Here is a 17,376-nt window from a genome sequence, read left to right on the forward strand (position 1 = left end):
GCCGACCGATGCAGCTACGCGCAGCATTTGGTTGCGCGTAGTCGTCGTGCGTAGAGCTGTGGACAGCGGTGTCAGGATTTGTTCATTGCATTTCCGACCAGAAGACTTTGAGCAGCACCTTCACGTCAGCCGGAGTCTGGGTAAAAACATGAAGTTCCCGCGTCTGAGGGAAGCGCGGCGTTGTCGTCCATTTCTTTCAGGTTTTCTCCACAGACCGCCGCGCACTAGGGCGAACCACGGGAGCCACACTGAGTGTGCACTAAATCCTACCGATGCCGACAGTGCTCCCTGACGTCACTTCTTTTTCCAGAGACGAAAAAGGAAAGAAATCTGATAGTTTGTTTCGGTTTCGCAAATTTATTTGCAGGTACAGAAATAAGATCACAACGTTCTAGAAAAAATTGTGTGGCATGCCAGGACCCCAATGCTTCCGAAAACACCTTCTTTTTTAAAAAAAAAAAATTAAATTGCCTTCATGGTTCTTTTAACCGACCAAGACGGCGACCGTACCAGCTTATTCACACTGGAAACGGCACCGCGTTCGCAAAGCGGTTGCTAACGCGGTTGTGTGAAGATCCAGTACAATTGCACGCGCACTCGATGTCATCGAGTGCGCGCGCAATTGTACTGGATCTTTATACAACCGCGTTCGCAACCGCTTTGCGAACGCGGATCCGCTTCCAGTGTGAAGGAACGGTTAGGGAAGCTTGGCGCTACTGGCGCTACTTTCTCAGGATCCAGCGACTTTACCCCCTCCCCCCGCCCTTCCCCTTACCTCCCTCTTCCCTCTCCCCCTCCATCGTATGCGTCAAATAGCGTAAACAAGTCAAAACCCGTAAGGCCAGAAACACGCACTATTATTACAACGCACAACGCCGTAAAGGAGGGAGCCTCTGCCCTCGGAAACAATACTCGACGTCACGACCTATCCTAGTGCCGCCGCTACTCGGACTTGCAAGTAGAGCTCCAGCAAGGGATTCGGAAATGAACTGATATTCTTGAAACCTTGTTATCTCGTAAAAAAATGGGTCAGATATATTTTAGTCATACTCAAGAGTTAATATGTAGTGCCTTGTGACAGACTTACAGCTGTTTTTGCTTTGCTGATCAAATATCTTTATTCTGCTATTAAAAAAAAATATATATATTTATATATAATTTGAATCATTTTAATCGAGTTATTTTATCGTGTATTACAATATTATGTTTCGACCAGACCACCCTCTTTAGAAGCAACAATATTGTTACAACAGATTGAAATTTAGAGTGATTCGTCTTGCGATCCTTGCATGGTTTGTACATAAAGTCATCGCACCGCACTGGGAGTCTGCGCTATGTGTTCTTGCCGAGAAAAACAACGTAAGTGGTGTGAAAGAAAACTCCATCGAAAAAACGCGCTCAGCAGCAAGCCCATCACACTTGCAGCTGACATGAGGTCAGTCCTCGCATGAAAACGCACCAAACTTGATGGTGATTTGTCACAATCACGGGAGTTAAAAAGTATGGCTAAGTAGCGGTCATTTCTTGTACCAATTTCTCACACACTCTAAATTCTACCGCTCGAGCAGTCTGATAAAATGTTTTCGCGTAACGAATACGGGACACAAGTCATTGCGTTACTAATAGTCTATAAATTGGAATGTCGATTCATTCTATCATCGGGTACGCCATTAGGATGAATCCAATATATATTTATTGTTAAACTAACCAACCGTCAAGAATAATGCAGGGAATGGTGTTCCACGCGTTGCACGTGCTGGTGCCACCAGTAGTAACTTTTTTTAAAGCAAATGCCTAAAACAAATGGCAACTTGCTTGCGCATTTGTCAACACTTTATTTTGGTAATTACTTCAAATCTTTCAAACGAGGAAGGCGTGCGCGTGGGGCGCGTGGAACACCATTCCCTGCATTCTCCTTGATCCTGGTGTAATCTATAAATAGGCATATTTCTATAACCTATTTGTTTACTTCATAAGTGCAGAGACTTCCTAAAAGCGTATTCTGTTTGCCCAAGAGTGTTCGCTCTGCGCTTGGCGCCAGAACAGCGCCCGTTGCACCGCGCTGTAAGTTAACCATAGTTTTGTTTAACCCGAGACTGGGGTATTTCGGAAAAGGGACGAGAAGAAAAGAGGCCACAAGGAGGCGACGTCTCTGCTTGTGGCCTCTTTTCTTCTCGTCCCTTTTCCGAAATACCCCAGTCTCCGGTTACACAAAACTATGGTTAACTTCCACCAGCTCGCCTGCACCCTTACAATTTTTTCACTGTAAGTTAACTTGTAGTCAAGCAAATGTTTTCGGTGGTTGACCAAATAGTCACTTCAAAGACACATCGCCCACATTTCATTAACGGGATATATTCAATCATTTTTATGCGTCACGTGATGTACGAAGACAGAGTTATGGCCGAGTTCCGCCAGGGTTGTTCTAGTCGCCACTTTTATTTTGCATCTTTATTTAAACTTTTTGTTTGAAAGTGTTTACTCTGAAACAATTTTTTTTATTTACTCTGGAAGTATTGAGCTACGGGTGTTTGCGTATGCCGATAATGTTACCCTGTTTTGTGCCGACGAAAATAGCATAACTTAGGCAGTGCGCATTGTCAACAAGTTTTGGAAATATATTGGAAGTGCTGTGAATTGGGCAGAAATGTATATAGGTTTCTGGCTTAGCGAGTGGGATCATAATCTTAGTTTGTCTGAAATCGTTAGTTGGGTAACTACCATCACTTCACCACATAGAAGTCCAATATATACGCTACTTCTACAGTGACCCGTATAGGCGGAATTTGCTGTTTAACTGCGCATAAAGCCAGATAAGCGTACATGGAGGCATCTGTTGATTGTTACACATGCCACAGTGTGCAATTTAGTCGTTCTCATCGAGCTTACAGCACGTATTGCAGGTATTCTACTGCTCGCGTGTAAATGTATAAAAAAACTGCAGCGTATTTTTTTCGACATTCTCTGGGAACGAACGAGTCGAACGAGCATTTTTAGTGCGTTATGTGGGAAGTTTTATTATAGGCACATTTATTTTTGCGGCAAAGTGTAATCTTGTTTTCCTTTGTCTGACAAAATATTTTTTTTTACGCGCGACGGGCAAACTGTGCCAATTCAGAGCCTTGTCTGAATTTGTACTTTTTTGTGTGTGTGGAGGTGAGATTAAAGGCTAACTACAAGAAATTGTTTTTGGCAGCTCGTGTTTTGAGCACATGATTTTTTTTTCTCGAATATTTCTGCAGAATTTTTCCAAAGCAACTCTACAGGCACTTAGCGGTTTTTGTGCTCTCTCTCCCTCTCTCTCTCTCTCTCCCGCCCCCCTACCCCGTAGTGCTGTATAGATCTTTATACCTAAAAGCCCGGGGCAGAATGTTCTCAAACAAATTTAAATGGCGAAAAATCTACTCTGTGTTCAGAAATGTTTTAAAAGTTATATACCGAAATTTTATTGGCTACGATGTTGATCGCAGAGAAAGGTTTGTTCGTACCATGGTGTCTCAACACTTGTGAAAGAGACCGTAGCCAGTAGAACGTGTCATCCTGAACTGATCGGAGGTGCTTTTTAGAGCGCAGCTCTTAGGGGCCCGTTTCCGGCTTGAGCGGCGTCGCCGTCGGCGTCGCCGTCGCCGTCGGCGTCGGCGTAACCGCGCGGTGCATCATGAGAAATGTCCCATAATGCACCGCGCGAGCCCCCCACCAAGGTCACGTGACCTCGTGGGGGGTCACGTGACCCCCGAAGTCACGTGACTCCCCTGAGGTCACGTGGCCCCCTCCTCGAGGTCACGTGACCCCCGCCGATGTCGCGTGACCCCCCGATGACGTCATCGTCACTGATGACGTCACCGGCATCCACATCGTCATCGTCATCATCACTGATGGCGTCACCGGCATCCACATCATCATCATCATCACTGATGACGTCACCGGCATCCACATCGTCATCGTCATCACTGATGACGTCACCGGCATCCGCATCGTCATCGTCATCATCGCTGATGACGTCACCGGCATCCACATCGTCATCGTCATCATCACTGATGACGTCACCGGCATCCACATTGTCATCGTCATCATCACTGATGACGTCACCGGCATCCGCATCGTCATCGTCATCGTCACTGATGACGTCACCGGCATCCACATCGTCATCGTCATCATCACTGATGACGTCACCGGCATCCACATCGTCATCCTCATCATCACTGATGACGTCACCGGCATCCACATCGTCATCGTCATCATCACTGATGACGTCACCGACATCCGCATTGTCATCGTCATCATCACTGATGATGTCATCAGTGACGTCACTGATGTCGTCACCGGCATCCGCATCGTCATCGTCATCATCACTGATGACGTCATCAGCGACGTCACTGATGACGTCACCGACATTCGCATCGTCATCGTCATCATCACTGGTGAAGTCATCAGTGACGTCACTAATGACGTCATCGGTACCCGCATCGTCATCGTCACTGATGACGTCATCAGTGACGTCAGTGATGACATCATCGGCATTGGGGGTCACGTGACCCCCAAGGTAACGTGACCCCCCCTGGTTAGTTTAACCCCCCCCCCCCCCAGTGCCCTTCCCTCCTCCTCCTCAAGAGCTGCGCTCTAATTCGGCGTTACAGGGAGTTGTAAGCGGCTTTCATTTTTTATGCTTTGTTTTAGAGCGCAGCTCTTAGGGGCCCGTTTTCGACTTGAGCGGCGTCGGCGTCGGCGTCGCCGTCGCCGTCGGCGTAACCGCGCGGTGCATCATGGGAAATGTCCCATAATGCACCGCGCGAGCCCCCCAACGGGGTCACGTGACCCCCGAGGTCACGTGACCCCCGCCGATGTCGCGTGACCCCCCATTGACGTCATCGTCACTGATGACGTCACCGGCATCCACATCGGCACCGTCATCATCACTGATGACGTCACCGGCATCCACATCGTCATCGTCATAATCACTGATGACGTCACCGGCATCCAAATCGTCATCGTCATCATCACTGATGACGTCACCGGCATCCGCATCGTCATCGTCATCATCACTGATGACGTTACCGACATCCGCATCGTCATCGTCATCATCACTGATGACGTCATGAGTGACGTCACTGATGTCGTCACCGGCATCCGCATCGTCATCGTCATCATCACTGATGACGTCACTGATGTCGTCACCGGCATCCGCATCGTCATCGTCATCGTCACTGATGACATCATCAGCGACGTCACTGATGACGTCACCAACATTCGCATCGTCATCGTCATCATCACTGGTGAAGTCATCAGTGACGTCACTAATGACGTCATCGGTAGCCGCGTCGTCATCGTCACTGATGACGTCATCAGTGACGTCAGTGATGACATCATCGGCATTGGCGGTCACGTGACCCCCCAAAGGTCACGTGACCCCCCCTGGTTAGTTTAACCCCCCCCCCGTGCCCTTGCCTCCTCCTCCTCAAGAGCTGCGCTCTAATTCGGCGTTACAGGGAGTTGTAAACGGCTTTCACTTTTTTGGGATGTGCTTCAGTGTGTGTTGCGCATGCTCAAAAAATAGCTAAGGCCGATTCACACAGTACCGTTTTCTTACGTTACTTATAGGTCACCGAAATATGCGTGTGTAGAATGTCACGTTCCAGGCTATCCCCTTTGAACACTGGTAGCCACGTTGAATAGGAAGCAAATATGCCCTGAGGACTTGTATGTAAGCGTTCGCAACGTAATATAATGTTAGAAAATGGGGCTGCGTTAATTAAGGTATACCCTTCTTTCCGTACCTCTCTCCAGTAAGCTTCTGGGCATGCGTACACTCCTTCCTTTGGGCTTGCTTCCCGTTGTAGCCATTTTTGCCGGGCAAAGTGCTGGTCTAATAACATTTTCAGCACGTATCTTGGCATGCAATTGTTCTTTTTTGGCAATCCTTGTTTAAATATACGCTAATTGGGGGCATAAAAGCAACAAAGGTTAATACAACGGCTCGATTCCGATGCATTCTGACGGGCAAACGCGAGTTGGGCTGCCCTTGAATTGTAGTTCGAAAACACATCCGCGAACGGCGCTCGTTACTGTGAAATGGTAAAAAATTTGGGTTGTATATATGTTTATAAAGCCTAAAACTTGGTCTGCCTCAACGGGTGACGAGTCTACCAGTTGTAGATGAGAAATTTAGCAGGTCCAGTACAACCGCTAGCCTGGGGTCTTTGACGTGCATCACGAGTAGAGGTAGACGACCCGCACGCCAGTACGACGCTCATCCAGATCGAAGCGGGCAGGGGAGGAGATTGAACCCATAATCGTGGGCTCTACAGAGCGAGCCTTCGCTGCAAGTGCTCCGAGATGGTTTGCGCTAGCCCACTCGGCCAGTCGGCCACCGATCCCTCTTATACTTATCCAGTTAAAAAGGGAAAGTGTGGGCGTTGGCGTTCACATGCTCTGAGTTGCGGTGAGCTAGCACGTGGATTGTGGTAGAGTAGCGCCTTGCTTCCCATGAATTTCTACATGACGTCTCCATTCTTGGTGAGCCGATCTAAATTCGCGGTGACGGATAACTTTATAAAGCTTCTTCTTATATTCCGAGATTTCGCTATCCACACACTACCGAAACAAGCGTACATCTTCGTACCGTCACCACATGCGATGCCGGAGCTTCGAGGCATTTAAAAAGTGAAAGCCGTTTACAACTCCCTGTAACGCCGAATTGGAGCGCAGCTCTTGAGGAGGAGGAGTGAAGGGTACTGAGGGGAGGGTAGACCCCTCCTCCTTCTCCTCCTCCTCCCCTCATTCTTTAATATGCTCCGGGGGGGGGGGGTCACGTGACCTCGGGGGGGGGGGTGTCACGGGACTTCGGGGAGGGGGTCACGTGACCTCGGGGAGGCGTGACCTGGGGGTCACGTGACCTTGGATGTCACATGAGGGTCACCTCAAGGTCACGTGACCCCCAAGGTGACCCCCACGTGACGTGGAGGGGTCAGTGACCTCAGAGGGGTCACGTGACCTGGGGGGTCACGTGGGGGTCACCTTGGGGTCACGTGACCTTCAGATGACCTTGGGAGGGGTCACGTGACCTCGGGGGTCACGTGACCTCAGAGGGGTCACGTGACTTGGGGGTCAAGTGACCTTCAAAGGGTCACGTGAGGTCATCTTGGGGTCACGTGACCTTGAGATGACCTTGGGAGGGGTCACGTGACCTCGAGGGGTCACGTGACCTTCAGGGGGTCACGTGGGGTCACGTGACCTTGAGATGACCTTGGGGGTCACGTGACCTTGGGATGACCTTGGTTACGCCGACGGCGACGCCGACGCCGCTCAAGCCGGGAACGGGCCCCTAAGAGCTGCGCTCTAAAATAATTTTCCTGTATTAAAATACGCAGGAACAACATAATACACAGATCTAACTAAGCTTTCGGCGTTTGCGTGACGCCGCCATAACATTTGTTAACAGGAGGTAGACGGCCGTCCATGCTAGGGCTTGTGCCGTCTTGTGTTCTACATGTGCAGAGCTCCAGCGAGGTTGTCGCCCCTGCAGAAAGACGAATGTTCTCTTAATGCATTTCAACAACGGTGACGAAGTCAAACTGGTTTGTGAGATCGGTCAATTGTGAGATATCAGTGGAGGTGGGCATGATTAAGGTATTGCAGCACACAGTGCCAAGTATGCTTATATTGGTAGGAAGGCCTTCAGTTCGACGATGCCCTATAGTGAACTTGGTGCGAGTTTAATGGATCGACCCTCTCGAAGCTTGGAAGATTTCAATGGGCCGAAATGGCGATTTCATGGCAACAGAGACGGATTAGCCAATCGCCTATTGAGGTTTTGGCTGTCTGTATGTCAATATTTCGTTGTGCTTGGCTAGTAGGCAGGGGAAGGCAATGTCGCTTCTTTTCCAGGATGCAGTAGATGCAGTGGATTTAGCGCACGTATATTCGAAGAACCTGGAGGGAAAGCTCGCGCTGTAGAACCCAGAACCCAAAGATTCTGGGTTCAATGGACCTTTTGGCGAATATGTGCTGCCATCTATGGGGCGATGGACGAACCTGAGGCGCACTGGGTTGGAGAGCATTTGTAGAGAAAACAACGTCCACGTTAGGCTTTTTGTGTGCTACCGGTTCGTTTTCTTTTTGCTGCTCTTAGTTTTATTTCGCTGCTCGCATTTATAAATGATAGAGCAAGGGAGCACGCAGCCTCGGTGAGAACCACAACAGCAGGACATTTGTCAGCTCATTGGCGGACCTGTGGATGCGATGCTGAGCTCACTAAAGTCCACTTTAGAGCTCACCAGCATAACCGTCTTTCATAGGAACAAGAACTCCTTCGCGCGTGAAGTGCTGGAGGCCCTGGCCATCGAAGAAAAAGGAGAAGATTGCGGTCTGCCACACCCCGTTGAATACTAGGCTAAAAGGTTTTAGAGCGCACCTCTCAGGGGCCCGTTCCCGGCTTGAGCGGCGTCGGCGTCGCCGTCGGCGTAACCAAGGTCATCCCAAGGTCACGTGACCCCCAAGGTCATCTCAAGGTCACGTGACCCCACGTGACCCCCTGAAGGTCACGTGACCCCCAAGGTCATCTCAAGGTCACGTGACCCCCAAGTCACGTGACCCCTCTGAGGTCACGTGGTCTCCTCCCCAAGGTCATCTCAAGGTCACGTGACCCCTGAGGTGACCCCCAAGGTCACGTGACCCCCTGAGGTCACGTGGGGGTCACCTTGGGGGTCACGTGACCTTGAGGTGACACCCAAGGTCACGTGACCCCCAGGTCACGCCTCCCCGAGGTCACGTGACCCCCCCTCCCCAAAGTCCCGTGACACCCCCCCCCCCCCGAGGTCACGTGACCCCCCCCCCCGGAGCATATTAAAGAATGAGGGGAGGAGGAGGAGAAGGAGGAGGGGTCTACCCTCCCCTCAGTACCCTTCACTCCTCCTCCTCAAGAGCTGCGCTCCAATTCGGCGTTACAGGGAGTTGTAAACGGCTTTCACTTTGTATAATTGTTTATTCTGCCGTTAGACGAAGAAAAAGAAAGAAAAAAAGGGCCTAGGCCGGGAAGAAGACAAAGTAAAATTGAGTTGATAGTCAGCGTTGTCTTTGTCCAGTTCTTTCCTTCGTGTCCTTGTTTTTTCGTGTTCAGCTGACCTGGGGGGCTATGTTGCGCTTTTCGCACTCCCAGGGGACTAGGGAGAGGGAAGTGACGTCAACGACACAGCAAACGCAGATTGGGTGTTGATTTCGTTTTCTTCTGTCAACATCCAATCTGCATTTGCTGTGTCATTGACGTCACTTCCCTCTTCCAAGTCTCCTGGGAGTGCAAAAAGCGCAACATAGCACCCCTGATTGCCAACAAAAGGTTCTCACCTTGGGTTGATGATCTGGAGGACCAGCGTTGAAACCGACCGAGGGCTGACGGCCGTGGAGGCGAGTAGCTAAACCGTGTAGGGACATAGTCCGGGTGTGCCTTGTCTAACGCCGGCTGTGATTATTGCCGCACTTCGCAAAGCTCTATCGCTTGCAAAAATTACAAGTCAACTTTTCTGTAATAAAATGGGCGCTACATAGCCTGGACAGCTGACTCGGCTTCCAGTTCTTCGAGGGGTCGGACTTGTCAACTCTCCTGATGGCACAAATCCAGGCTGCCCGCTTAACGGGATGAAGCTTAGCACACGGGAAGCGAAAAAAGCTAGTTCCACAACCCGGGCGATAATAGTTCCGACAGCCGAAGGCTACACAATTCACCGGCATGATTGCGGTGCACGTCGTAATCTAGAACGGGCGTCGTCAGTACGATGACTCGTCTTCACCTTGTTCGCAACATCAAAACTTGAGTCTCGATGGTCTCCATGGCGCGCAAAGGCGAGAAAAGCAAGATGGCGAATTGTTTAGAACTAGATACTCTCGAACCCAGGCGCATCAAATACTCCCAGCATGCGCAACGCGTATTTCTACAGAAGGTTCATTCCACCCCTGCCCGTTTCGATCTGGATGAGTATCATACCGGCGATCGGTCGTGTGTCATTACAGTATGGAGCACGTTAAAGACCCCAGGCTATCGGTCGTACCGCACTTACTAAATAGCTCAACTACAGCTGAAACACCAGAGGCCCACTGAAGCAGATCAACTTATGGTTGTATAAACATTCACACACCATTTTTAGGGGCGAAGATCCTTAAGGCCTAGCCATGTCCGTATGTCCGTCCGATGTCTGGCATTGGGTGCTCGTGCGCACGAGCACGTGAGCACGTGGTCCCGTGCTCGTGTAGGACAAAAAAAAAAGCAACCTCATCTCCACGTGGTGAATGACGCTGATTCGGGCAAAGCTCTGGTGGTGCTTGTCTCCGTAGACGGTGAGCCGCAGCATGCCGAGCCTTTCGTTTGTTTTCATCCATGACATAAAGAGAATGTGTGGTATGGAACGTGGTTACATACGCATTTGAGGATTTGACCACAGCGTGACATGAATGAAAACGAACGAAAGGCTCGGCATGCTGCGGCTCAGCGTCTACGCAGACAAGCACCACCAGAGCTTCGCCCCAATCAACAACATTCAACACGTGGAGATGCGGTTGTTTTTTTAATCATCATCTCACAGGGGTGCATTCGTGTATGTCTAAACTGTGTGATTAAACAGCCCATGCTACCAGTAGTACTGCACTGTCTAAACTTATCACCAAGAGAGGAGGCACGAGACGCACATTGGTGTGTACTAATTTTTTGCTGTCCGACGTAACAAGAAGCACAATTAGTTACGATATGTTTGATATCCCACTTTTAATATGGCAGTATGTTTTTTAGGGGCGAAGTTCCTTGGGGTCTAGCCTTGTCCATCCGTCCGGCGTCCGTGCTCACATCAATTGCCATCCTATCTGCCTGTCATGAATGAAACGTTTCATGTAGCCGCCCAACGTCTATACAGGAGAGGGCGCTGCGGTCAAATGCGTATATAATCGCGTTAAACTTTGCATGCATTGGCTCAACGTTTATAGACGAGAGGGCGCTGCGGTCAAATGCTCAAATGCCTATATAACCGCGTTCCATACCACACATTCTCTTTCTGACATGGACCGTTGACTTAAGCGATGGAGACGCATTCCCACGGCTCCTAGCGGATCCAAGCTGATCCGCTAGAGGAACCACTGGCTCTGCATTTCACTGACCATAAAGCAGTAATAATGAAGTCGAAAAGCAACCCGGCACTTAGGACTACATGTGAGCAATGAAAAAAACCAGCACCATGAGCACTACCTATGAACAATAAAATTAGTATCACCAGCACCACCAGAGTTTCGCCCCCAATAACATCATTCACCACGTGGAGATGCTGTGATTTTTATTTTTTTTCTTTGTGTTTCAGTACCCACAAAGGTTACCAACCTCCGTGTCCTGTTCCGAACTCCAAGCTCGGTGTCTTTGGCCTGGAACAGACCTCCTGCGGTGTTCGAAGGCTACAAGGTGATCTTCCGCACGAGCGGCACCAGAATAGGCACATGCCTCAACGGAACCACACTGGACCCGACACAGACGCAGATAACCTGCGAGAACCTCGAATCATGCACCACCTTAGACGTGACAGTTTTCACGCAGAAGTCGTCCTCGTCGTCTGAAATTTCAGCCGGAGTTACATTGAGCGACATCCAAGTGCCAGGAAAAGGTAGGGCTCCTTCAAGTGCTTCGTAAGGGGTGTAAAGAAAATGGGAGGGAGATGGAAGGACAGAGGTAAATTGCCACAGTCGCAATTGAACTAACACACGAAAACCACTATTGAGCAAGATTTTTAGCTAGTCTCTTTTCAGTAAATGCATGCTTGGACACAAGGTCCCAGGAATGATATCAGCAAAGTTTTCACGCAGCCGGTTGTAAGCTCACAAGTGTTTTTTCATGCACCCGGTGAAACGTATTCCCGCAACTTTCGCCTTATTAAACCTGAACATCTCCTGGGATATGATGTGTCTCCAAGAACTGTCCAAAGAAAAAAGAAAGACCTACGCTCAAGCGTGCTTAGACAACGCAGTCACGAAAATGTAAAACGGGAGCGTTTTGCAGAATCCAGTGTTTTGGGGTTTGACCAACAATTGGCCAAAAACTCGAAGTAGTACGCAGAAAGGACACAACAAATCAGGGCAACGGCCTTTGTGCTCCTCCTTGCCCCCGCAGCATCCCTCGACACCTCAAATTGTGACTGACAGTTTCGCAGGGTGTTGCGAGCTCTGCGCATCTTATTATAGTTCCTTAGCCAGTCGAGCTTGTTGTACTACCTGACAAGGACGCCGAAGAACAGATCAGAAAGCGAGACGCGACTAACTAATAAGCTGTCAAACTAATAATCTAGAGTCAGCGACAGCTTGAGCTCTCGCTGACTCTAGATTACAAACACCGCAGTCACGAAAACGTAAAACGGGAGCGTTTGGCAGAATCCAGTGCTTTGGGGTTTGACCGACAATTGTGCGAAAATCTCGAAGTAGTACGCAGAAAGAACACAAATCAGGGCAACGGCCTTTGTGCTCCTCCTTTCCCCCGCAATATCCCTCGACACCTCAAATTGTGACTGACAGTTTCGCAGGGTGTTGCGAGCTCTGCGCATCTTATTATAGTTCCTTAGCCAGTCGAGCTTGTTGTACTACCTGACAAGGACGCCGAAGAACAGATCAGAAAGCGAGACGCGACTAACTAATAAGCTGTCAAACTAATAATCTAGAGTCAGCGACAGCTTGAGCTTTCGCTGACTCTAGATTACAAGTGTGAACACTGAATTTCTTTACGTCTGCTGGGACGAGCGACACGCATTGACGAGCACTGTCGAGTGACCGCTCCCAGTCTAGATCAAAATTGTCATCACACAGGGCGCTCTCGGTGGCATCTTGCCTGTGCGCTCTTTGAAACCCATTCGCGGACCAGCGTTTGACTATGTCCTCTCAGGCTACGCTCTGGAGAGGCCAAACTAAATTCACCGGCTCACCTTTGGTTCCTATGTCACATAAAAGTATACTCAAATGCCTCGCCCCGCTTCATGCAAGGCACGGGAGCTCAAGTGACTCGCAGTTCCCCCTCGACGTAAGCCCTCATAATTTTTAACTAGTGTTCTATGTTTTGGAGGTTCCTTTTTCTTTCGTTTGGGAGTGATGTTTATTGTCGATTTTTAGTGTCGGACAAAGAAAAATTAAAAACGTGTAATGCGGAATTGGAGCGCAGCTTTGAGGAGGAGGAAGGGAGGGCACGGACGTCAGGGTACGCCCCTCCTCGCTCTCCGTACCCTCCTCTCCTTATCCCCTCCCATTTAGCGGAACATTTTCGCTAAATCTCCGCTCTAAATATAGCGAAAATTTTCCCGCTAAACTTAGAGGGAAAATTTTCACGCTAAATGTAGCAGGAGATATAGCGAAAATTTTCCCGCCAAGATTAGTGGGTTAAGTTTACCCGCTAAATTCAAAGGGGAAATTGACGTCACATGATATTAACACCAATTCAGTTTCCCCGCTAAATTTAGTGGCCAAAACTGCGACGTCTCTCAGTGCAACGCGCACGGTTACGCCGACGCCGACGCCGCTCAACGTGGAAATGGGCGCCTAAGAGCTGCGCTCTAAAAACTCAGGACTATTTTGGTTTACCGGGGCTTAATTCGGGCTTATACTAAAGTGCCTCAACCCTGAGAAAGTAGCGCCATTGCCTTGCCTGTCTCCTATTTGGGCACAAACAGGTACTAAAATACCGATGACAAAACCTCGTAAGCTGATTGGCTCATCTGCCTAGGTTGCCATGACAATTGCCATTTTGCTCCATTCACACCGTTGAAGTTTTGGAAGGGTCGTTCTGAACCAGTCGCACCAAGATCGCAGTGCAACATTATCGCACTGAAAGCGTTCCTCTTCAGTATAAGAGTTTTGGCACTGTACATGCAATCAACTTACCAATGATGTTTATCTCCACGAATCTCTTACAACGGCATTGTTGCTCTCGCGTATTTTAAGACGGGAATATTTTCTTTTTAACGCCGCCAACCGCAGATGCCGCATGTGATGGTGATGAGAAGGCAATCCCTTGTTTCGCCGTGTATGAATCGCAAAAGATCTGTATTCAAGAAATGACTTTATGAAGCGACCTGTGAAAGGAAATTTTTACTGGCTCGCCAAGAATAGAGGTGTCAAGGAGAAACTGCATGGCAGCTCCATGAACCGAAATGGCGGCCATGAGAGAGTTTTGAGCTACTTTCCCAGAAAGCAATGACTTTATAGTTAAGACATTCGCGACAGTTTCGTTCGCAAAGATAAAAAAAAAGCGACCAGAAGACCGGATGGACCGTTTAGGCCCGGTGACACACATGTGTCTGTAGCGACCGCAACGACTGGAACAGCCGAAACGACCCTTGCAAGAGTCTGCAACCGTCACTTGGCATAGCGGTAGAGGGACGCACCACACGTCGTCCATAATGATTAAAAAGCGCGATAGGACAATGGACACAGAAGGAGACACAGACACAGCGCAAGGAGCTGGAGCGACTGCAACTTTCTCTGCTGCGTTGGAAACAACCGCAACGACAAACAAGTCACAGGTCGAGGAGAACGGGTCGCGTGCGTTGCATGCCTTGTCATGAGCCGGCTCCTTCTATCTGCAAACATGACGTCGGTGGTGATCGTCGACGTGGACGGCGTGGTGAAAGCTCATCGTTCTGCGTGAAAGCGCTATCCTTGACTGTGAATTTTCGTCGTGTGTCTCTATGATAGCCCAGCACGCACCAGAAGGGAAGATCCACCTACTCGTACGGCGATGTCGTGGCGGCACTCTCAAGACAGCAGAAACACCCGTGCCGTCGTGTTTGTTTACTTCGCCTACAGTGGCGCTTTCTAAACATTTGTGTCCTCAAACGTTGCCCGGATTTCTTATTTGGAGCATTCCATGCGTGTGATCAAGCTCAAGGCATTACTAGCGCGTACCGTATAAAGGATGCACATTTTCACGCGTTTTCATCACCGGAGAAAAGTGTTTAGTGTTAGTAATCCTGAACGCTCGCAACGTCTATCTGATCACGAAATCATATTTCTACGTTGCTATATCACTGATGAGAATACATCGTCTTTTATAATCGTAGAAAAGGCGTGTGGCGAGATTTATACTATTGGTAAAGCCGTGTATTAGAGTCGTGATCGTCTAAGACGGCGTACTGCCTCCTTTTATGTTCTTTTTTTTCATCCACTGCACCCTGCAAGCTTATCATGAAAAAAAAAAAGCTTCAGGCTATAGAAAACTGTGTGTCTATATTCCGTTACGGCATTGAGTGGCAGTGCGTTCCCTTCTTTCTAGAGGTACCGCTGAAACAGCTGACGGTGGCGTAGAAGTGGTCGCCGTGCTGACGACCCGCTGCGTTTGTTGCAGAGGTTGCAGGTGTGTGTACGCGCGGCGGAGACCGGTCGTTCCGGTCGCTCCGTTTGCAACGGACGCATCGCGCTCGTCGCAGATGTCTGAACCAGCCTTGACTCCTAATGGCTTCGCGAAGCTACCTCTCGCATCACTACCCACGCTGCAAACGCCGAACACTTGGCCAGGATGCTTCATCGCTGCTGTCATCTAGTTTGCTACGAGCGACACCGACACAGGAATACGAACTAGCCCTTCATGTAGTACATACATCCTCCATAGAAGACGCGTATGAAGAAAACGAGGTCAGGTGTGTGGTTCGCGACAAAATATGCATTACTGCGCACACTTGATTGGGGGTAGCGTTCCGAGTCAATACCTAAAAATTTTTGCGTCAAGCTTTCGTTTTTTTTTATTCAAGTACAACTTGAACCCGGGCTTTTAGGGGTGAAGCTCCTTAAGGCCCTGTCACATTGAGGAAACACGGCGGAAACATCAACAAAACATGTTTCTCAACAGTCGGGAAACATGTCGGCTGTCGGCTCTGTTGCCCGAAAACCCTGTCACATTGAGGAAACAGCAACATAACATGGACGAAAGCGACAATGTTGTCTCGATGTGAGAGCTTTTGGCAACGGAAACCTCGGCAACTTGTGTCGGACGACACGTGTTGCCCATTTCGGTGGCTGAGCGAATTTTAGAGCGCAGCTCTTAGGGGCCCGTTCCCGGCTTGAGCGGCGTCGGCGTCGCCGTCGCCGTCGGCGTAACCACGCGGTGCATCATGGGAAATGTCCCATAATGCACCGCGCGAGTCCCCCACCGGGGTCACGTGATCTCGTGGGGGGTCACGTGACCCCCCCGAGGTCACGTGACCCCCCGAAGTCACGTGACTCCCCTGAGGTCACCTGACCCCCTCCTCGAGGTCACGTGACACCCCGAGGTCACGTGACCCCCGCCGATGTCGCGTGACCCCCCGATGACGTCATCGTCACTGATGACGTCACCGGCATCCACATCATCATCGTCATCATCACTGATGACGTCACCGGCATCCACATCGTCATCGTCGTCATCACTGATGACGTCACCGGCATCCGCATCGTCATCGTCATCATCACTGATGACGTCACCGGCATCCACATCGTCATCGTCATCATCACTGATGACGTCACCGGCATCCACATCGTCATCGTCATCATCACTGATGACGTCACCGGCATCCACATCGTCATCGTCATCATCACTGATGACGTCACCGGCATCCGCATCGTCATCGTCATCATCACTGATGACGTCACCGGCATCCACATCGTCATCGTCATCATCACTGACGACGTCACCGGCATCCACATCGTCATCGTCATCATCACTGATGACGTCACCGGCATCCACATCGTCATCGTCATCATCACTGATGACGTCACCGGCATCCGCATCGTCATCGTCATCATCACTGATGACGTTACCGACATCCGCATCGTCATCGTCATCATCACTCATGACGTCATCAGTGACGTCACTGATGTCGTGACCGGCATCCGCATCGTCATCGTCATCATCACTGATGACGTCATCAGCGGCGTCACTGATGACGTCACCGACATTCGCATCGTCATCGTCATCATCATCATCACTGGTGAAGTCATCAGTGACGTCACTAATGACGTCATCGGTACCTGCATCGTCATCGTCACTGATGACGTCATCAGTGACGTCAGTGATGACATCATCGGCATTGGGGGTCACGTGACCCCCAAGGTCACGTGACCCCCCCTGGTTAGTTTAACCCCCCCCAGTGCCCTTCCCTCCTCCTCCTCAAGAGCTGCGCTCTAATTCGGCGTTACAGGGAGTTGTAAGCGGCTTTCATTTTTTTTCAGCAACACGGCAACATCTATATTTTTCAGTACAGATAGTCGCGCGAGAATACTTCAATAATTGACAACTCCCCATTTCTAAGCAGCCCCATCACTATTGCAATTAGCACATCCCTTCTTGCACTGTGTGATTTGTCGGAGCGGTCGAGTTTATTCGATAAGTTCAGTGTTTAG

The 17,376-nt window shown here is 49.8% G+C and overlaps 1 protein-coding gene across 1 annotated transcript in view; it reads left to right on the plus strand.

Moving 5' to 3' along the window:
- LOC115314513 (fibronectin-like) overlaps window positions 1-17,376 on the plus strand; it is a gene marked incomplete at its 5' end in the record, with an annotated part of 95,879 nt that overhangs the window by 15,700 nt on the left and 62,803 nt on the right. The window contains one exon of the mRNA XM_040211280.3: window positions 11,334-11,630. Within this exon, the coding sequence (XP_040067214.1) occupies window positions 11,334-11,630 (297 nt within the window). The remainder of the gene's footprint in view (window positions 1-11,333; window positions 11,631-17,376) is intronic.

This window comes from Ixodes scapularis, unplaced genomic scaffold, assembly GCF_016920785.2.
Source record: "Ixodes scapularis isolate PalLabHiFi unplaced genomic scaffold, ASM1692078v2 PGA_scaffold4__175_contigs__length_147842914, whole genome shotgun sequence".
NCBI classification, from domain to species: domain Eukaryota; kingdom Metazoa; phylum Arthropoda; class Arachnida; order Ixodida; family Ixodidae; genus Ixodes; species Ixodes scapularis.